Below are 22933 nucleotides of genomic sequence, written 5' to 3' on the forward strand. Positions count from 1 at the left end.
TGGGCAATCAGCCTCGCCATCGTTACGAGGCAATAAAACACAGAGATTCGTTAAGGATGGCGACGCAGCTTTCTTTAACATTTCGGTGAAAGAACACTTGGAACGTCCCACAACGTTTCAGTTTATTTCCGTGTAGTTTGTACGCTGGACAAACCGAGAGATCATGCAGACTCTCTGCGCAGTATGAACACCTGGAGCCTAGCACATTAAATCTAGAAAAAAAGGTTTCACTATTTCTTCGTCCTCCAAAAGATTCGCTTTTTCTTCGCTTTCATTTTTACCATTAATTTGCGTTCTTCTAAAATTAAATTGCACGAGTTTTTTTTAGTGTGGCCCAACAGGAGCAGTAAAGTTTGATTCTCGGCTTCCTGCGAGAATCATTCATCACAATTGCAAATGAGATGGGGTATATCACCCCCTAAAACACCGCTTAAGACCAGTAGCAGTGGGATATGATTCTGATGATATTGAGTGTACGGTTCAGATATACGGGCGTAGAGACTTCACGATCACATGAGTACGAAAGTCTATTTGTCCGCGCTAGAGGCAGTGTTGATAAGATTATAAGTGCTATTGCGCCCACGCAATCATCCAAGCATTTTTGTGATTGTGTAATTTTGGGCGTGTATGATCACGATTTCCTATTTGACTTTGTATATCATCGTGAAGGGCTCGAGCGTTTGTATGTTAACGTGTTCGATCGCGTGTGCTAGCGCTTACGGAACTTCGTGCGTATGAATTCGATTTTATAACTATGTGACCATTTGCATATTCACATGTGTTTTTAATGATCGTGCGGACCGTTAATCTGATATTTAGTTTTAAGTGAACTCCTCTGTATCACTAGAGTGTATCTCAGCGTAATTTTTTTTCTTTTTTTATTAGCTTCGGCTAACTGAAGGCCTGTACCCAGGCTGCTAGGACCGAAAGTAGGGACTCCGGATGCAAAACGATTCATGGTTGTGCGAACACGGGTGTTTGTAGGTTCGTGCTTGCTACCGCATTTATATGTTTATAAATGTTAGAACGTCTATTTTATCATCGGGAAGTTTACATGTTTGCGAGATCGCGGGCCTAGGTGTGCGAGTAAGGATTCGAGCGATTGTATGTTAACGTGATTAATTGCGTGAGCATTTGTATGTGGTGTTTGCTAGTGTGTAGCTTGATTTTGTGTATAAATTCGATTGTATTACCGTGTTGTCATTGACATATTCGGATTCTTGAATGTTTGCGTGGACCGCGAGCCTGATATTTAATTTTGAGTTTACAGCTCAGATGTTAGAACTGAAGGCATGAACCTAGGGTGTTAGTACTAAGGGTAGGGTCCTCCGGACGTGACCGATTAGTGTTCGCATGGGAACGGATGTTGGTATAATCGCACTTGAGACGGCATTGACAATTAAGTGTTAACATTCTACCGAGGCGATTACGGACGTACATTACATAATCGCGTGCGCGTTTCTATATTAACGTATTTGATCGCGTTGCCGTTTTTATGTCACGTATGCAAGCGTGTGTATAGCTTCGCATGTTTGAATTCGTTTATATAATCGAGTAGCAGTTTGCACATTCGCTTGGGTTTTTGAATAATAGCACTAGTCGTCATTCTGATGTTTACTTTTAATTTACGGTTTAAATGAAGGAAGACAGTGAGCTCCGCCATCTCACTGGGGTCTGCAACTATAGAGCCCAGAGATTTGTCGTCTAATGTATAAAAGTTTCGAATGGTGGCACACGGAACCGCGTTTATAATTTCGTAAGTGCTATCACGTCGATAGTACTGCCAAGACGTTTATATGATTGCGAGATCATGGACGTAGGTATGCGTGAATGAACGCGTTTACAGTTGGGTTTGTATTATCGTGAAAGATTTGAGCGCTTCTATGTTATTGTTTGCGGTCCTGCAATCGCATAGGCATTTATATGTCGTGTTTGCTTTGGCGTTTTTGATTTCGTGATTACTAATGTGTTTCTATACCTGTATTGTCGTTTCCGTGTTTTTTTGAGTGTCACCGAATATGATCCAACAAAAGAGGAAACAATACATTAATTACACATTCATTCAGTAAAGGTTAGATGCATTTACGATTTGTATACTACAATGTATTAGAGAAAGACATTAGATATTGTGGAAATCTTGCGCAGAACGGCAAAAAAATAATTGAAATGAAAGGTTATAGATTATATTTCATAACTTATTCTCTGATTGGCGCTTTAAGCAGGCAAATATTCAATCAAGGTCGATCGAGGCGTTCTCGGGCTATTGTGAAAACCGTTTAAATGGTTACGAGAAAAACGCGTTTGTTGTTTTACCGGCCTAAATCATGCTATGCGCGTAGATTCAAAGTTTAATAACTTCCGTAATTGCATCTCGTCAGTAACGAGCACCAACTGGGCGTCTAGTTAGACAATGTATCTAAATTAGTACTCAAATTGGCACTAGTTAGACACAAAAATAATTTTAAACAGTTCACGCGACAAATGTGAAAAGTAACTGACTTATCCCGAGTGATGTTCCAAGAAGCAGAGGTAGAAGCTCTGGTTTGCTGACGAGACAGCGAAAAAGAATTCTTGTCTTTTGGCTAGGGAGCCAAACGCCTGCCATTATGCAATGTCAAGTCCCAAAAAGGAAAATTGGATTAAACCAATTTGCGTAGTAAGGGCATAAGACCTAACTTAAACTAAGTTTGTTGTTTTTTTGTGTTACGAATTCATCTCGTCAGTAACTAGCACTAACTGGGTGTCAAGTTTGACGATGTACACTACCGATCAAAAGTTTAAGCTCACTTGCTTATTTGAATTTTACATAATTGAGTGGGTTTCTCAGTAGACTTTGTCAAGCACGTGCGTCTTGACTATTCTATTCAAGTTGACCTTATTCGAATATTAACATCTCATTATTGAAAAGCAAAAAAAAACTACATATTTTATGTGACTATCGTAGAGAAATGGGTCGAAAAATATTTATAAATAATAATAATAACAATACATGAATAAAACCATAGCTTTTTGTATATTATATTAACATTGTAGGGTGAACTTGAACTTTTAACTGGTAGTGTATCAAAACTAGCACCCATGTACAGGCGCTAGTCCTAGTACTAAGTTAGTGTGCGGAAGCTCAACACTCACCTGTTGACAAAACCGCATTGTCAGCTCCCTGGGCTTTTTCTCTTCACTGCTCGTTACAAATTCGGTGCCAAAAATACATAATTGGGCAGGCAATTTGCTCGTGTGGAAAACGGAGCACATCGTTCGTGACAACTGCAATAGCCAATGGGCAAGTGTACTTGAAAGAATACCTCCAAAAGCGTTTACTTCCACCTCTGAGGTCTTACGATGGCCGTACGCTTTTCTGGTCGGATTTAGCCTCGTGCAATGACTCGAAGGATGTTTTGGAGTGGTCCAAGCCAGAGGAGGTTAATTTCGTGTCAAAGAATCTTTATCCCCCGAACGGAATGGAATTACAGTCAATTGAGAAATACTGGGCTATCACGAAGCAGGCACTACGGAAAAAGAAAGTGACATCGGATACAGAAATGAGGAAAATATGGACTTTTCCACAAACACAAGTTGATCCCACCGTTGTTCAAGACCTTTTGAGCAGTATTTAAAAAAATACTTGCATTTGAATATGGCTATGGAATTGAATAAAACAAACACGGAATGAGTTTAAAAATATGCATTATTTTATTCCCTGAAGGTTTGAAAACGATCGGTTGAATGGTTGGATTTTGGCGAACTTTTCGTGTTATGTAATTTGATTCCGTGCACCTTTTAAATATTCGCTAGAACGGAAAAACATGTAGCGTTGATTTTTGTCCTAATAATCTCGAAAACTTTTTGGAACAATTCTCAATCTCCAAAAAGTTTTCGTGATTATTTGGACACTGGTCCCCTGAAGAGTAGATACCACAAGTCTCAAAGTATATTTATAAATACATCTAGCTACATCGATTAGTATGTTGAACAGCAACATCTTTAGGTCATAATAATAAGGCTAGTACGAGAAGATAAAAAAACCGGAGTCTACGTAGATTTTGTTGAACCCCCTCCCCCATCCGCCTACGTAGACAAACGTAGACTTTTACTAACCCCCCCCCCCCCCCCCCCCCTAGACAACGTAATTTATGAACAGTCCCTAATTATTTTCTGCAGCAAAGAAACTCACGAAAAGAAAAGGATGCCTATTGTATTTGTTGTGAATAAGATGATTTAGTACATAAAGAAAAGATAACGCAAATAAAACAATTGTTTTTCAATATTTTCTTAACAATATTGAACAAATATAAGTTTTGTAGTGGGGGATAAACATTTCTGCGTGCACACTTATGTCAAAACGATAATACAATGATATAAACTGTAATACGAAAATATCAGCAGATTTTTAATAAATTAAAAATATTTTTTGTCCGCAGATGATCGACGTGGTTGCACCTCCGACAGTGACTATCTGGAAAACCCTGAGGCATTCGAAGTCTGCGAAGAGGACGAGTGCAACAAGGTTCCGGAATGTGTAGTATGCAATTCCGATACAGATTTGGATTGCCTTACCAATACTGAACGCTATCACCAAAAGTGTGCCAGGCATGGTCTCTATCGCGACAACAATTGCTACCGTCAAGAAGGTAGGATTGACTTAAATATTTCGATGTGTGAATTACGCTAAATATAACTGTGTTTATCTTTGGTAATTTTTAGTTAGTGACACGGAATTTCGGTTAGGCTGTACCAGCGAAGAGAATGCTCCAGATTGTACCTCGGACGATTGTAAAACTTGTGCAACTGAATATTGCAACAAGAAAGGTAGGTTCAAATTGAAATGATCTTATCAAAAAGTTGTTTATTTGTCGTCCCACATTATTAATGTATGTTACTAGTTCGTCGACGGTAAAGCATCTTGCTCAAGCTGAAAGTTCTAGTTTGATGACACACATGGTTCTGGTCCAAGAAACAATCGAGGGTTTTCTCGATAAGTGTCACTGAAGTATGTAGGGCTGTTTCTGTAGATTTGCTCTTTAATAGGCAAACTGGTACTTGTTTAGCGGAACTTTCGATAAGTACTCAGTTCGGACATAGTGGTCCAGTAGTTTGTCCATCAGTTTCAGAAGTATTGATGTCAGACTGATAGGTCTGTAGGCCTTGGGTAGCATCAAGTCTTTTTTACATGTTTTGCCTTTCTCAAAGGTACATATTGCAATTGCTTTGAAAATCGACTTTCTAACCGAGGCCTGGAGGCCAAATGGTATTTGACACTAGTTCGTCGAGTACTGCAAATGTCTGTGTGTATGTGCATCTGAGTGCATGCGACCAAAAATCTAGACCTTTTATTCAAAACGACATATCTACAATGAGTGACTCTCTTTGTTTACTTTCTCTTCTGTTAATAATTCCATCGCTTTAACTTTTATCCCTCAACTCTTTGCATAATATACTAGTCAAACCACCGTCTTTCGATCTGTACTGTAAGATAAGTGAAAAGCGCTATAGTGACGCTGTAAAAATTGAAAGATAAAGTAAACAAAGAGAGTCACTCATTGTAGATATGTCTTTTTAAAAAAACGCTCAAGAAATGTCACTTTTCTCATTTTTACAACCGATTTTTACAAAGTTAGTCTCACTTAAACGTACAACGTTCCCATCGGCTGCTTTGAATTTCTAATGGATCCAACTTCCGGTTCCGGAGTCACAGAATGATGAGTACGATCACACAGCAAATCCCAATTTTAACAAATTCTGCTATGAATTTCCAAATTGTGATCACAACTGATTGGATTTGTAGTACTAGGTCACCAAAAGCCATTCAAAGTGCCTTTGGCCACATTGGTCACCATCATCAGTTCCGGAAGCCCTGGCGGAAGTATCCAAACTCAGAATATCAGTCACATCTCGTAGATGGCTTGACCGATTTGACCAAACTTACGCTCAAATGAAAAATGTTACGTTCCCGGACACTGATATTACATTTCATCCCGATTCAACTTCTGGTTGCGGAGTTGCGGGCTGTGGAATACGGTAACATAGCCAATTCTAATTTTAACCGATACCGCGATGAATGCAAAAAGGTGAAAATTTTGCCAAAATTGGTTCCAAATAACTTGCATTTACAGTTCTAGGTTGCTCACGGCCAACCGAAGTCTCATTGACCACATTAACCACTATCGGCGGTTCCGGAAGTGCCCTGGAAAAACCATATAAGTTTGCGATATGGTCTTTTTTCATTTACAAAACTTTAGAACTCAAATATTGATTTCTTTTCTTGTATATAGTTGTTATCCCAAGTAACAATTGAAGTTTTATAGCACGCTATAAGTGCAATCTAAGTTTTATGAGTGGCTATAAAACTATCATAAAACCTCATTTGTTACTAGGGATGTCATGAATAATAAAAATGTAATATTTACATTTGAACGCTTTCAATGAATATAAACAACGGTAACATTCTAGTGCTCTTGATAGATACATTTGCACCGCTAGGTGGATTAAGTGGAGGTTTTGCATTTGGTAAGAGCGGTCCAGTAGTTTGGCCAGCCCCGTGAAAGCTGCCCAATGCCACTAGCGCTAGCTACGCTTCAAATGTTCAAGGTCCGTTCATATGAACTGTACAACGCTGTTTAAAAGTTAGATCCAAAACAAGTAATTATTAACAATACATGAAAAATAACGCTTTCTCTTGCATCGCTTCTTCCCCACACAATCCGAATGCTTTTATCACCTGAAGTCCAGTTAAGCATATCCAACTGAAGTTTGTTTGCATTCGATAAGTTTCAGGTCGAGTTAACAACATTGACTCGTAGCGATGTGAACGTTGCTTAAAGCGCGTTCGCTGTCATTTTTGGCAACTAGCCGAGCCAGGAAGCCAGGTTATGTTGGCTTCACTCGTTTTTCAAAGATACGTCAAAACATTCATCCTCTTGAGTTTAACCAGTTACCAGTAATCTTCGCTTTATAAAACAGGCGCCTAACTTCCTTCCTAAGTGTTGTTAGATTTTCGTTCCACCAAGGAAGATTGCGATATACAGACCTCGTTACAAGAGGGCAACTGTCATTATAGAAGGTTATGATCCTGGTTTGTAGGTCGTTTGCCGGAGATCTGCTGCAGATTGGAGCTTACTTCCCGCTCTTTTCGACTGTTCCAGGTATGTGCGGAATACGCCCTGTTTTTTTAGCACTGTGAATTTATAAACTTCTATGGCGAACATTATGTGTCTAGGTTCGCCAAAAACGTGCCAAATCAATGTATTTTCCCTCATTTGAACGCTGCATAACGTGAGGTCCAGTACTTCGCTTCTAACTGCGTTCATAAATGTAAGTACAACCCCTTTGTTACATACATTGACATCATTCGATGAAATATATTCTAGTAGGTATCTCTGGTATTTATATCCTTGCTACCCAATATTATGTGATGTGCATTGGCATCACATCCAATGATAAAGGGCTTGCTAATGCGTCTGCAATACTTTATAAGGCCTCAATATCAGAAGGTAGTGCTGTATCCGCATCGCCAGGGAACTAGGCAGATGCTATCGCAATCTCCTCCTTCCCCCTGTCCGTCGGTGCCTCCACTGTTATTGCAACGATGTCTCGTTGAATGAGTCCTTAAGTGGAGAGAATTTTCTTGCTCCTTTTATCAAAACTGCAGCTCTTGGAGTTGGCTAGTCGTTACAATATACTAACTTGTGAGCTAAGGAATTAAAACCTAAAATTGTGTGCTTATTTGCCCACGCTTGTCGCACCTTTTGTATGGTGAAGGATAGCTTGAATGGGACCAATGCTTCGTCCCCTTTATTGTACTGACGGCTAGTGGCAGGTTGTGTGCTGTTCGACGTTCCAGTGGCCTTTTTCGGCTTAGTATTTGCTTCGGCACTTGCCGTTTGCACACCTTCGCCTACAAGAGGTTTTCGATCATCTTCTTGCCTATCAGTTCGTGAGCGGTTGAACAAAATGGACTACAGCCAGTGGAATAACATACATCTTCTTGCCTATCAGTTCGTGAGCGGTTGAACAAAATGGACTACAGCCAGTGGAATAACATACAAGTATTTAGTACAAAGGCTCCTACCTAAATACATGTAGTCATATATCCAGCGGATTCTGTTGGAAATTGATCTAAATCCTTCTATATCAAATGTAAACAAGAAGTTTTTCTTTCAAACCTGAAAAGAAAACTTGTCAACATACCAAAAAGACCGCCTTCAAAATAAACAAGCAATACTGCTCCTTTTATTTGCGAAAGCTTTTGGCCACTTGGAACATTCGTTACTGAGAAGAGTGTGATAGAGATATCTAAAAACTAAATTCCCTTGCTTACTTACACTAACTTGGGTAATATTTCTCTAGCGATTTATGTTGTTCTGCTAATCGCATTCACTAGACTGACATAAGTCTAAACCACGGGTTTCTCCTAACTGACATTTGACAATGCTCGCTACACTGCAACACAACTGTTACATATATCTTGAACACTGAGAAATTATCAATCACATAATTCAACCTGAACCGCATACGGTAGGGTACTTTTGTGTATTGCTCGTGAGACGGGCTGCCACCGATGCACTCGTTACTGTTGCTGCAGGCTGGCTAGTAGCAGAAATCCGTCGTGAGGTGCTCCGGTCGCCCAAAGGAGCATTTTCAGTCCATGCTTGCCTAGAACTTCGACGTTCAGCGAGGACCGGCCACCCTTCAATTGACGCGTTCTAGTCATTACGAATACGTAATTCAGCTGGATGTGTTGGAAGGTTTTCAGTTTCACTGAAGCCTCATCTGCCCCCAGCAGGAGCTCTACCGTTTTAAAGACCGTGCTTCTCTTCACGACCCTCCAGCGTTGTGGGCAGAAGTTGTCACTAAAATTCTGCACCAGGCGGAGGATGTTCCCATCGGACCTGACGATGCTGTCGGGGACATACCCGATGTAAAGTGCTTGTTTTGGAATCTGCGACGCTTCGATGGCTTCCAATGAAGCGCCTTCACAGGGCTTGAGCTTGGGTCCCGTATTGTTTGAGTTCTGCTCCATGACGCTATCGATCACCACGCATCGAGTAGCATTCAGCTGTTCATGGCTGAGGGTATTTGCAGGGTACCCAACCGGAATAATGACCGTTGAGTACGACTTGGCCATTTCGTTGAAGGTTGGGCGCTGCTCAATTTTTAATGTCTATCTAGGATCCTGTCCCTTGATCTTTTTCGGTTGGTTCCTTCCTGCACCCACTATTGTTCGGCGACTCCGTTGAATGCTGTCACTAGGATAGTGCCTTCCCTATTGAGATTTTGTCAACTCTAGCGCATCTGTGGCCGTTTCTCAGCAGCCACTCATGGCGTTCCTTCACCGCTCCGCTTAAGTGACTTGGTAATTGCTATTCCTCTCGTTTTATTCTCGGAGCCCTTCGACCCTACGGTTGCTCCGCAGGACTGGTCTGTGTCCTCCTTGGCCACTGCCCGATCCTTGTCTCTATCTGGATAATTGAGAATGGACGAAATGCAGGACACAACATCCAACGAGCCACTATTCAGCAGCTCTCCAAGTTTACTTTCCACGCAATCATTCTCTTCTTCCACCTCCATCACCACAATCTCCTCCAAACTCATGTTTGCAGCGTTCTTAGTGTTTTCCATTTTGTTCCCACGAATAGCTAGAGAAAGAATGTCAACCCTGTCAGAGCCCCGATTGACAGGGTAAGGGCAAACATATTGGCTGGCAGATGGCCAGCTTGTGAAAAGCCCCTAGTCGCTGGCCAAGCCATGGGGACCATCTGTGGTGGTCTCTCATGGCCTCTTCTCATCATGAAGGCTAGTATGCCTTGTCTTTTTTTGATTTTTTTTATGCTTCTCGTATCAAGGATTAATAGGGTATACGATTCGAAGCGGTAACAGATTCAAAGTGTTGACGCCCTTCTCCCGCCATTCATCCCTCAGCACGGGTCGCGTCACACCTTAGCTTGGGGCATAAATTTTACGGTACGGGTTTTAAGGTCTGTTGGCACCCTCTCATTCCGCTGCTACAGCTAAAGGCTGACAGGTCCTAGCCGACGCCGGTCTAACCACCAAATGTCGTCGATAGACTCACGTGGAGGCATGAGATAGGAAACTTGTGAGTACAATGTTACCTCACCATTTGACGGTACAGCAGTTGTTAGTCACCTCTTGCGACATGGGGAACAGAAACCCAGTAAGTCAATTCTTTGCTGAAATACTACGACATATTTGAGCCCAGACCTCTGTTGTGAATCATTTTGTGTTTAGACGATAGCCGATTTGAAACAGTGATCAGAACACCACCACCCCTTGTTTTGCCTGAAGTAAGTTTATTACGATCGTTGCGATATACCATGTACCTAGAACCGAATAACTATAGCGAGTTTATATCGTCGTTCACCCATGTTTCTGTCTGCACAATAATATCCTAGTCCCCATCAGATGTAGCCACAAACTGCTCGTCGACCTACGTGCGCAGTCCTCTCACATTCTGGTAGTATATTTCTAGCTGTTGAGATAAGTCACCATCGGACGGTCGGTCGCCCGAAACAGTCATAATGTCATCGAGTGTAGCTTCTTTGGGACATATACTCTTCTTGACATTACCTAGAAAAATGATCATGGTGTTGATTCCGCGAAATACGCTGCAAATCCACCACAATTGAAGGTGATAATTAGGAACTCGGAACTTGGTGTTGCCGTCTCCTATCTACCATTTGTCTGGTGCCTATTATCCCTACATATCGGGTTCCTATTACATTAAGTGCTTTTGTGACCATAATTACAGAACTTGAAACAGCGTATAGTTCCGAAGCATTCCAGAACCCTACATCTTTTCCAATCAATATTAACCCAACCATCTTCCACCAAGGCATCATGTGCGTTGTGGTCAACCTCCACACAGAAGTTGTGTGAGGTAAATTCTGTGTGCTTATTTGTAAAACAGATAATAATTTTGAATTGGGTAATTAAATGAAGAATAAAATTAACCTTGTATTTTATAAACCGATAGAGCTCATCTTTTAAAGTATAACAATATAAATGTTCAACCTTTAAGGGGGCTTCTGGTGTAAAGTGCTCAAACCGAAGGTTATTTTTGTTTACGATTTTGAAGGCAAGGTAATCATTTTTGTAATGTTAATATTCATTTATACATTCATTGCGTACGAAAAAAAAATATTTTCAGTCACGTGGAGCCACACATACGAGCGTTCCAAGAATAGACGTTCAACCATTTCCACGTCGAGGAGTGCCGCGGCCAGAGCTCTCGATAAAATTGTTTGATACGGGAAATTCAATAAATTTTGTAAAGCTTAGACTTGTAGTTAGGTGATGAACCACAAAAAATTCGCTCACTTTTCTTCGAAATACTGTGGAGAATTTTTTTTATTCAGTTTTCTGTGGTTCATCAACAGGCCACACATATTGTGCATTTTCATAAAAAAATCAAGTCAATTCGTTGATTAGTTTTTGAGTTATCGTGTTCGCTAATTTGAAAAACGCGGTTTCGAGAAAAACACTGTTAAAGGGTGTCCCACATCAAATTGCATCACGGTAAAAACGCTGTATAAAATGACTCATTGGGTATTTTTTCTTGAAAATTTGGGTAGAAGTAGTTTAGAGTGCATTGTTTACACTGTATTTTTATCAAGATAGAGTGACATCCGCGTGTGTTATTGCAAATATGCGCGAGGAATGCATGGCTGTTTAAAACAAAAGAAGCGTGGCCACAGAGATTGCGGGAGACTATTCCAGAGGATCAATACTAAAAATTAAGCGGATATAAGAGAAGTGGATTTTTTTTGCGCACTTTACCAGACACCCCTCTTAAAACTTCAGAATGATTTTTAATTGATTTTCTAAAAAAAATGTAAACACGTCCTCGTTTGACACTATCTATGTGCGTTGACAGTGAATTTAGCCACGTAGGTTAGCATTTCTGACAGTTATCCCAGCAAAAGGATAGGGATCAAGGTAGTTCAATGGAAGGTGTGGTTGTGATAATTCAATTTTATAAAATAATTTTTATTTGTTATTTTGCGTACAAGAAAGTGAAAAGAGTTCGATTGTGTATTTTTAACGTCAGCTGCATCGGTAAAATCAAAAATAACAAGTGGCTTGATTCACTTTCATGCTATTTTCTTCTACTAGACGCGAACTCCTGAACTCATATCACTTCTTTTTTTTCAGAATTCCTGACGTGCTATGTATGCGACGAAAATGTAGCAGATTGCAGATCAATCAACCCAGAAGATCATACACTCGATCGATGCACCGAGTATTACGATAAATGCTACCTTGCATATGATCGTGAGTTCATCCTGGTTTACAAATTGTCCAGACTTGTCAGCTAATTTATTTTCTATAATTTCCACAAGGATCTAAGAAAACGGTTCGAGGATGTGCGGAAGGATACGACCCAGAAGATTTGTTCAACACAGTTGATTGGTGTGATACTCCAAAATGCAACTGGGCAGAGTTTCCAACGCATCTGCAGTGTCACCAGTGTCAGTATTGTCAGGAGAGCGGCCCGAGCGACTATTGTGGTAAAGTGTCAGCAGAACAGTGCTTTACGCTGCATCTTGAAGGAGGTGCTGTGCATCGTGGATGCGATACCGACGAGCACTTCAAAGACTGCATAGTTGGTGAAAACTGTGAGGCGTGCCCTTCAGACAGGTGCAATGCGGAACCTATTGCAGAAGCGAATACATGCTACCAATGTAGTGATTGTGAATTATTAACTGGCATTACACCAGAGATCTGCATTGGTTCAGCTTTCGAAGGATGTTACACTATGCAAGATCTTGTAGATAATTCGATCAGTCGGGGGTGCGTTGGTGACAATACGCCAGATCATTGTGATAGGGATAACTGTCGCATCTGTCTAACAGACAATTGTAACACTGATGAAGTGATGTCAGAGCCATTGCTTTGCTCATCCTGCTCGGGAACTGGGTGTTCGGAGTACAGTCCTGTTAAAGAGTGTCCAAGCGTGGGTTTATTGATTGATCTATGTGTTACATTCGCGGTACTGGGTGTACCTTCGTTTAAAGGCTGTCTGAGTGACGGGATTCCAGCGGATTTAAAACAAGAATGCTTCACAAATGGCATGTTTTGCGATATGTGCGACTATAATTACTGCAATACACCACCCCTGAAATGTTACAAATGTTCGAGCAATGCTGACGGTGCAAAGTGTCTAACCAATCCTGCATTTAAGGAGTCAGTTCAATGCGAAAGTGGTGACACATGCCTAACGTACTTGGATGGTAAGCTGTTTGGGTATCGTTTACGAGATGATTAGTTCTAATACATATCTTTTCCAGAAAATGGTCACCTGCATCGAGGCTGTTCAGGTGATATTGGCGAAACGTGTCCCCTCGGGAGCCAATGCCAGCATTGTACTAGCCCAGAATGTAACAAGCATATATTACCCGAAGATCGGCAGCACTGCTATCAGTGCTCCGGTGAAAACTGTATCACTGACGATGCTGTCAATCAACTGGAAGCGGAACCATGCTTGGTGTATCATGAGGGCGAATCATGTTACACATACGTCGAGAATGAGTCTACGGTTCGCCGGGGTTGCGTTTCGGACTATGCACTATGTGAAGATAATCCGTTGTGTATTCCTTGTAGCAACGAAAATGGCTGTAACTCCCAGAACTACATGGTTTCGAATGAGCTGTCGTGTGTGAAGTGCCTAACCAGTGCACAGTGCGAAGGAAATGCATTCGGATCGAATTGTGAGAAGCAAATACTGCTAGGGCGAACAGATGCATGCTACATCCAATATTGGTTGGGTTTAGAGGTTCAAAAAGGATGTTTGTCTGATTTGAGCGATAGCCATTCTTGCTCTGACAGTAGCCTTGTGAACAATGACGAGTGCTCTTTTTGTTTTGAATTCGATTGTAACCGGGGACCATCTATTTGTTACCAGTGTAACTCGGAACACGACATGGATTGCTCTGAAGTCGTCGGCCGACAGTATCTGACGGAGTGCGAAGGAGAATGTGTGTCGTTTATCAACAAGGATGGATACACCGTACGAGGATGTATCGAATCTTTCTCAAGCAACGAAATTGAATGTGATGATTCTGAACAGTGTGAAATTTGCAAGCATAAAGAATGCAATTCAGCAGTACTTCCTGTTGATCGTTTGAAATGCTATCAATGCGAGGGTTCCCAGCTAGATTGCTTGAATCCTTTGAATTCACATAGCTATGCTTGCCGAAGGTACAGTGAGAGCGATAGATGTTTCACGTATTTTGAAAACACTACATGGGTTACCAGAGGTTGTCTGTCGGACAAGGATGACAATACTTGCACAAATGAATGCATTCCATGTGGGTCAACAGGCTGCAATAAACAAGAGGCTCTTCAACCGAACGCTCTTTCTTGTATCACCTGTCAAGGCACCGAATGCGATGGAGAGAGTGAGGGTACAGTTTGTACCGAAAAGATTCTACTAGGTCGTCAAGATTACTGTTATTCGTATGAGGATGGGCCAAAGCTACAAAAGGGATGCCTCAGTGATTTGAAGGCGGATGATGAAGTCACTTTCAATTGTCACGATAACGAATCTGGCAAGTGTGCGCTCTGCGGTAATGATAACTGCAATGGTGACTTTTATTATTGTGTTGCTTGTAACTCTGCTGAAAACCCCGAATGTGGCGGTTCAATGAATGTCGTTCCACCGGATATGATAGAGGATTGCCCCGAAAGGCAATGCGTGTCATACATTGATGGTAAGATCTGTTAAAGTAAGGGGGATAAGGTGTGGTTAATTTATGATTATCGGTGCTTACTGTATTATAACCACAGACTAACAGACATAACACTATGAAGGAATTCCCTAAAAAACATCGATCCGACAATTTTCCCAGAACACTAGCTCCACCTTTTATTCACGGTTCCAAACACTCATTTGCTGGTGGATTACCCCCAAAGGGTTGGGAACAATTTTTCACTAGTGGTCTACTCCCCATATGCTTGTTCATATGTCAGTGGCGCCATAATTGCAAATGTGGCCACAGTCCCAACTACAAATATATTTAAAATGATCGTTAAAGCGGGCGAAGCATTGTTTTCGAGTGTTACGTCTGTGTTATAACTCTAAGCATTATTTAGCGTGTAAGCTTTGTTTACACGAATTTCGTGCCAACATCACGACGAATGACGTTTCCGCGCGAAATTTGGTCATTAAATTAATGAAGACCTACCTCCTAATTGACTCATCGACCCCCAATGTCTCCTATAAACAGATCGTCACCTCTCCCTCTCACCGATCGGGCCAAATCTCTCTCGTTATCTATTTTTAGATCCAGTGGACTGCGCCAGGGCAGACATCAACATGCCCCTCCATAGCTCTTTCACTGCCAACTGTTTGGTGGCGACAGAGTTAGGAAAGGGGGCAAACAGTGATAATAATTATCTCAAGCCTTGAGCGCAGTCCACTGGACCTAAAAATAGATAACGAGAAAGATTTGGCCCGATCGGTGAGAGGGAGAGGTGATGATCTGCTTATAGGTCGATGGGTCAATTAAGAAGTATTGGAGGCTGCGGCGGTGATCAAAAAAACTGGTGGGAACATGTGATGGCATCATCACAGTTCCTCGATGGCGGAGTGGTTAACGCACCCAACTAGAGACTGGGAGATCGCAGGTTCGATTCCTGCTTGAGGACATATCTTTTCTCAGTGTTTACAATAAAGGTGAATTTTCACCGTTACTTTATTCTCACCGTTCCGGTCATTCTTTCTCTGTCTGTTTTCCAGTGGACACGTTCATAAAAATCAAACTTGTGCTGGACGGTGAAGAACAGTAACCTCGGAAGCTACCGGAAGTCCGCTTTGACGTAAGTCTCATCATCCATGACGGGACAATGAAGCTTCGTCAGCATCTGGGTGTACACTGTACAGTTTCCGGGCCCATGACTTCCCACCGAATTTTGCCGTTCGTTACGATTTAGAGCCTTCTGCACTTTGCACGTATGCAGTCCCTCTCAGTCCGTGACTCTCTAAACGAAAAATTTGGACAGATTAAACTTGTTGGCCACATCCCTGACCGAAGCATTGGGATTCCGCACTGCACTGCATACTTATGATCCTGATCACTAATAGAAAATCCATTCTGACCGCATTCCTCCTTCCATTCAATGCTCAGAGTTTGGTGGTAACATTTAATCACATGACGCACCGTTGACTGCACGATTCCGAGTTGTTTTTCGAAGTCCCGATGAGAGAGTTGAGGATTTTACAGGTGCCTGGGCAAAATCAATTCGCGATGTTGCTTTTTGGGTGACGCCATTTTTTCGAAATTTCCAAAAACTGGCAGCTATAAAAATACAGTGTAAACAATACACTCTAAACTACTTCTACCCAAATTTTCAAGAGAAAATACCCAATGGGTTATTTTCTACAGTGTTTTTTCCGTGATGCAATTTGATGTGGGACAATCTTTATCCATCCGGAGGTCGTGCAAATGGCTTACTGAACGAGTACCGGCTGGTGCTCTAAGACAATTTCGTTAGATTTTCAGATCGGCGTGCACTCAGTACACTACCGCGGGTGACGGAAGTTTAAGAGCGATTTTCTCGAAACTAACTCAAAAACTAATCCACGAATTGACTTGATTTTTATATGAGAATGCACAATATGTGTAGCCTGTCGATGATCACAGAAAACTGAATAAGAAAATTTCTCCCTATTATTTTGAAGAAAAATGAGATAATTTTACAGTAAAATATGAGATTTTTTGGTTTTCATGAAGCCATTTTCCGAAACTCGAACTTTTTTCTATTTTTTTTTGGTTCATCGAGTAACTACAAGTCTAAGCTTATTAAATTTCATATGTCAGACAAGTTTATCAAGAGTAATCGTGTTCGCCGCGGCGCTCCTCGACGTGGAAATGGTTGGACGTCTACTCTTGGAACGATCGGATTTTTTTCGTGCACAATGAATGTATAAATAAATCTTAACATTACACAAAAGAGCAATTGTTACCTTACCTTCAACATAGTAAAACAAAATAACTTTCGGTTTGAGCACTTTACACCAGACGTCCTCCTTAATGTCATAGAAACATAAATGGGACAGAACAGCACAGATCTTGGAGCGAGCTAAATTCATTAGCAGGGAGAAGACAGGGGGCAGGCATGGCGTAGTTGATAAATCGATTGCCTTGTACACAGTTTACATGGGTTCGATTCCCAACCCCGCACGTAGGGCTAGTTTTTTCTGCTGATTTTTTTACCCGGAAAAAGAATAACCCTAAAGTTCAAACTTATATAATTGAAATGAAAAAAATATCGAGAAGACAACTCTATATCATACCACAGACTAACAGACATAACACTTAAAAACAAAGCTTCACCCACTTTAACAGTCATTTTAAATATATTTGTAATTGGGACTGTGGCCACATTTGAAATTATGGCGCCACTGACATATGAACAAGTATATGGGGGATAGACCACTAGTGAAAAATTGCTCCCAAACCTGAGGGGTAACACACCAGTAAATGAGTGTTTGGGACCGTGAATAAAAGGTGGAGCTAGTGTTCTGGGAAAATGGTCGGATCGATGTTTTTTGAGGGAATTCCGTCATAGTGTTATGTCTGTTAGTCTGTGATCATACCGTACGAATTGAAGTGTCGTCGGTGTCGAGAGCAGCTCCGTAATAACACAAAGTGGCTGGTATCCAACGTAAGTCGACCCAGTCCTGGGCTTGGAAAAATTAAAAACTCCTCGTTTGATATAGAATTACTAAGATTAGAGGCGGTTTTCTTAGCTTTTCTATATGAGCTTCCTCAAGCTATTATATTTGGTGGCCCCCAAAGAGAAAAATATGATTTTAAAGAAATAGCGTACTATTATCGAACTTCGTTTACGACCGTTCCGGCATTGCCGTGGCGAAAATTACGGTGGAATCGATGCAACCGAAGTTCCGTGACGTGATGTCTACGTGGTAGAATCGCGGGATGACGCACATTGTAGGCGATGTGGTCAACTGCCGCGTTTCGACCCCATTCACGTAGTAAACCCTTCTTGTCCAGCTTCTGCATCATTTGGTAGACGGAACTAGTTTTCACGATGACTTCCTGACCGGTCTCATTCAGCGCTCTGTTTAACAGTGCTGCAATTTCGTTCGGGTAGTGTTTATGTTGCACCAACTTGAAGAGGGTTTCTTCAGCATCCTTCAATTCCGACTGTTGCTGCTGCCCACTATATCGTGGTTGTTTCTTCGATCCGTTGTGTAGAAAACGGATAAGGTATGCGGTCGCATGATCCTACGTTGAACCGTGATGTAGGATCGATGCACGCATTTCTTCCATGGTTACCGCCACTGGTTCTTTGTGACAGGTCCAATCTACTTCCGAGAGACTCATGAAGTGCGATGCTTGGGACCACTTGTCCTGGTTGAAGTACGATCCACTGCCCCATTACGTTGTTTCGTCCGTCGGTTTGGATTTGGAAGGCACCCACTGACATTCGGTTACCGAAAGCTCAAGTATTTCGCCCACTTTACAGGACACGAACTGTCGATAGTTTCGAGGGTCGGCAATAATCCAGGATTTTTACCGTACCGTACCACTACACACGGCTGCAGTTCCAGCCAGAGAATAGACCACGGTTTTTGAGCAGCGACCTTTGATTTTGCCACTATAACGCTGCACTGGGATTTTCCGTGTGCGTTGAAGTATAGATAAATAAATCGCGCAAGAATATGCTACTTCGCTTGCGTCAACAAACTCATGCATTTCAACCACGTGGTAGGTTCTTCTCGTGGCGTGGGGGAAGTAACATCTGGCAATTCGGATCTCCGCTATAGGGTTGATCATCTTAATCCATCTCTGCCACTTCGCATAGATTAGATCGCGAACTTGTTCGTTTCCAACGGTGCCTTTCCGGCAAAAGTCCTCGATCACGACTGGGTTTTGTGGATCATTTCCTGAATATCCGAGCTCACCGCCACCCCATACTATCGAAGGCGGAATAGTACGGCTGGAAGTAAAGAGAGTTGATCCGGACCTTTGAGAAGAGCGCTGTTGATTGAGACTCCATCGATTTTGGCTTCTGCATCCAAAATCACGCAAACCGTTGCTGGTTTCGTAGAGTTTATTACCGCTCCCACCGGGAGATACCATACCCTTCTTGGATCTGCTGCATCGATCTCCGCTTTCGTAGCCCTGTGCACGAGACCATCTGCTTCGTATTCGCACATCTGTCGATCCGGATCGCGATCCATTCTGCGTTCGGGACATTCTAGACGACGTATCGCCATCGTGTAGCTGTGCAGGAATTCTACATTATCTTCTTTCCACAACAAACCCGTTTTTCTACTCGTCGGTTTGTAGTTTCCGAGATGCTTAGCGCTCGTTGGTCTTCCCTAATCATTGGAATGATTGTCGGATGCACATCTACTTCTTCGATGGCGAGAAACTACTCCACCGTATGCAGCCATCGCTACGACTGACAACATGCAGCCATCGCTACTACTGTACCTGTACGCTGAATTAAACCCACACATATTGTTTATATTTAGGATTTTCCTAGTAAGACGAAACGTGTTTTGCACACAAGTGGTCGTTCAAAATTACAGCCAGTGGAATAACACACAAGTACTTAGTGGAAAGTCTCCTGCCTAAACAGTTGTAGTCTTTTATCCAGCGGATTTGGTTTGGAAATTATCTAGAGGAAATCTCACTCTAGAATAATGCCATACAAAAGCACGCAGAAAAATAATTTTTAATGTCAAATAATATGAGGGTTGAAATAATAAATTTACCAAGTTGTTCTGTGTTCAATAAAAAATACATGTTTATATAAATAAAACAATTGTTGAAATAATTCTGAAGAATTTATTGGATCAAACATGGAAAATAGTTGGACCAACAAATTTTTTTATTGATTTTATCATAACAACAATCGAAACAACAAACAACTTTGTTGAATCAATGAGGTTATTTTGTTGAATAAAACTAATAAAATATTTGGATCAATGCATGTCAAATGTTCAATACAAAAAACATTTTTGTTAAATCAAATAATATCTTTTATTGTTTTAAACACAACAAATATTTGAATCAATGCATAGCAAATATTGAAGCAAAACCAATTTTATTGTATATAAAATATGCCTATTCTTTAATAGGAACCAAAGGCCAACTGTCATGGTGACAAATTTAGAACAAACCATTACTCGCTGACAACAGATAACATCAGTACAAATGAACCTCACAAAGTAAATACTTGCCATTGACTTATTGGCCTTTCTCTAAAAACAGGCTACAAACGCATTAATTATACGCAGTCAAATCATTCTGGAACCGCTTCGGAATCCTGAATGGATGCAGTATGGCCCAGTCAAACCCATTCCGGGATCGGTTAGCAATTCTGAATGGATTCATTATGAGTTCCAGCTCAAAGGCAACAACCGATTCCGACTCAACCGTTTGTTGCATTTGAGCGAGAATCCATAAGGGATTCCAAACCTGTTCCGGAGTAGGTTTGCTTGGAATAACATGAAATTTTATTACATGCAGCGCATACGATTCCAATCACCGTCCCTTTATATAGTACCTTTGGCCGTGCGCGTGGTTTATTCCAGATATGCGCTATAGTGCTTCAGAGTCTCGGCTTTTCCAAAAACATTGCAAAAGGCGCACGAATACGCTGTGTCTTCCTGTTGGACCAGAGATGGTGAAGTACAGGAAACTTCCCTCTCGAACGGGTATTATTTATCTCTGGTGCGCTGACGTGTTTTCAGTTCTGCGATTGTCGTTTTAAGCCACAAAGGGTGTTTTGGTTGAGTCCTGGAATAGAGGAAGGCACCATAAAACGCACCGTGTGCATTCGACTTAATTTATTCACTAACCTTTGTGCGACATCATGATTATTTTCAAGCTGCACTTGCGCCCTTCGAGTCCGGAAAATCTGAGCACTATACGAATTCACCGAAAACTGAATTCCCTGATTTAAAAATAGCGAATTTTTCCAGCATTGACGCACGTGGAAAAAGTTTTCTTCTTCGTAGCAACTTTTATTTTTTATTTGTTTCAATTCAACAAGGACTGTTGATGTAATGCATTCAGTCCTTCTGAATCAATTAGCTGCATGGTTTTGTTAGAATCACTGATTTGTTTGGAACAAACAATAGTTTTGTCGATCTTCGAAAAGCACAGATAACAAAACTTGTAAGATTGATTCAAAAGATATTTTGGTTGATCTAACCAAAAAAATAAGATTGCTTTAATAAATTCCTTGGTTCACAATAAAGAATTTTTATCGATTAAAAATGAAGAAATAATTTATAGAATCAAACATGCACAATTCTTTTGCGTGAGCAAGTTCTTTCAAACCTGAAAAGAATAGTTGTCCTCAAAATTGCCCAAAATCGCTTTCGAAAGAAAGTAGGGAAACTCCTTTTATTACCGAAGCTTTTGGACACATGAAAAATTCCTTTCCAAAAAGAGTATGGTAACTAAAACTAAATTCACTTACTTGCCTCACTACTTAAATAATATTGCTCTAGCGACTTATGTAGTTCTGCTTTAATCTCATTTGGCGATTCTACGTTGAAACCGCTCGCAGATAGCGCTGGAAGGAAAGTGTTGCTGATTTTATTCTGTTCTGTCATAGTGCATATATTTTATGTAAACATTGGTAAAAAATGACTTTTAAACACCAAATTACCGATCAATTTGTTGATAATTGTTTATGAAAATGAAGGAAAACCATCATTTTATAAGATGATGAGTAAACATCTTGCGAAAAGAGTGTAAAACATAGTGGTTTCTAACATTATTCGCAGAGCTATATGCGCGCTGTTTTGAAATGTAATTTGTTGAGCACCGTAGCCGCCGCAACAGCATTTCCCGTTCGTCCTAAGTTAAGCTAAACCTTCATGAGATGGTGTAAATTCATGAAACTCTCCAGATCAGGCGAGGAAAGAATATATCCGGCTAATAGGAAAGTGTCAGCTTTGTATCATGCACAGCAGACCCTTCTCTCCGATAGTCTTCACTGAATCTCCTACGTAGTTCAAAATATGAAGGAGTTCGACATTGGTACTGATTGGGTCTCCGTTTCGAGTTGGAACTTTATTTATGGAACGATTTATTATAACCACAATAATACCCCAATTACATTTCGAAGAAATATATGAGTGAAATAGTTGCAAATGGCTGTAATTTCAGAATAATTGCAAATAAAACTAAATTTCTTACTCGTTTCATTCATATTTTGGCAGTGGTAAGCTTTTTCCGAGAAGATAATGAAGATTTTGTTGTAAGCTACGACTCACTTACGGGTGAAAAAAAGCAAACTGTATCACTTTGCCAGTTCATGAGCTGAATCATAGGTGTCGCATGACTAATTTTGGCTTTGCCGCAAATCGCCATTCACTTGTGCCGATGAAAATCTAAACCCCGTGTTACTCTTGTTATTTGACAGTGCTCGCTACACTGAATGATACACATTTCTTAAACACTGAGAAATTTTCAATCATATATTCCAACAAAAAATAATTTGAAATGCGTAATGTCACGTCTGGTTTCAAACCTGGAGTTTCAATCAGCAACGTTATTAGATACGCTGAGCTAAGGAAATCATTTTGAAAATTTAGATGGCATTGATCTAATAGTTGTTTCTTAGATTTCTTGTTATTGTAATCATTTTAATCCAATATTTCAAATTATTCTTTCTCCGCGCAGAGAACTATCTAACCACCAAAGGTTGCGCTACTCGAACCAACACCTGCGAGGACTTGCAAACTGTAGACTGTATGCAGTGTTCGGGATCCATGTGCAATAATGTTGCATTCCCAGAGGATCGTATCATGTGTTATCAATGCGACGATTGCGACATGTTGCCATCCACTCAGCAAGCAACTGCTTGTGAAAAGTACAACCCCGAAGAATTTTGCTTCACATACGTTATTGGTAGGATACCTGGTTAG

At 41.0% G+C, this 22933-nt stretch overlaps 1 protein-coding gene across 3 annotated transcripts in view; it reads left to right on the forward strand.

Annotated features, from left to right (window-relative positions):
• LOC131678707 (protein eyes shut homolog) overlaps positions 1-22933 on the forward strand; it is a 38283-nt gene that overhangs the window by 13637 nt on the left and 1713 nt on the right. For 2 of the 3 annotated variants that reach the window (XM_058958975.1, XM_058958976.1), the window contains exons 3-8: positions 4419-4628; positions 4702-4806; positions 12166-12284; positions 12350-13244; positions 13302-14723; positions 22689-22916. In XM_058958975.1, the coding sequence (XP_058814958.1) occupies positions 4419-4628; positions 4702-4806; positions 12166-12284; positions 12350-13244; positions 13302-14723; positions 22689-22916 (2979 nt within the window). Of the gene's footprint in view, positions 1-4418; positions 4629-4701; positions 4807-12165; positions 12286-12349; positions 13245-13301; positions 14724-22688; positions 22917-22933 lie in introns of all 3 variants that reach the window. The other variant, XM_058958977.1, reaches the window with a different exon arrangement.

Source organism: Topomyia yanbarensis, chromosome 2 (assembly GCF_030247195.1).
Source record: "Topomyia yanbarensis strain Yona2022 chromosome 2, ASM3024719v1, whole genome shotgun sequence".
Taxonomy (NCBI): Eukaryota; Metazoa; Arthropoda; class Insecta; order Diptera; family Culicidae; genus Topomyia; species Topomyia yanbarensis.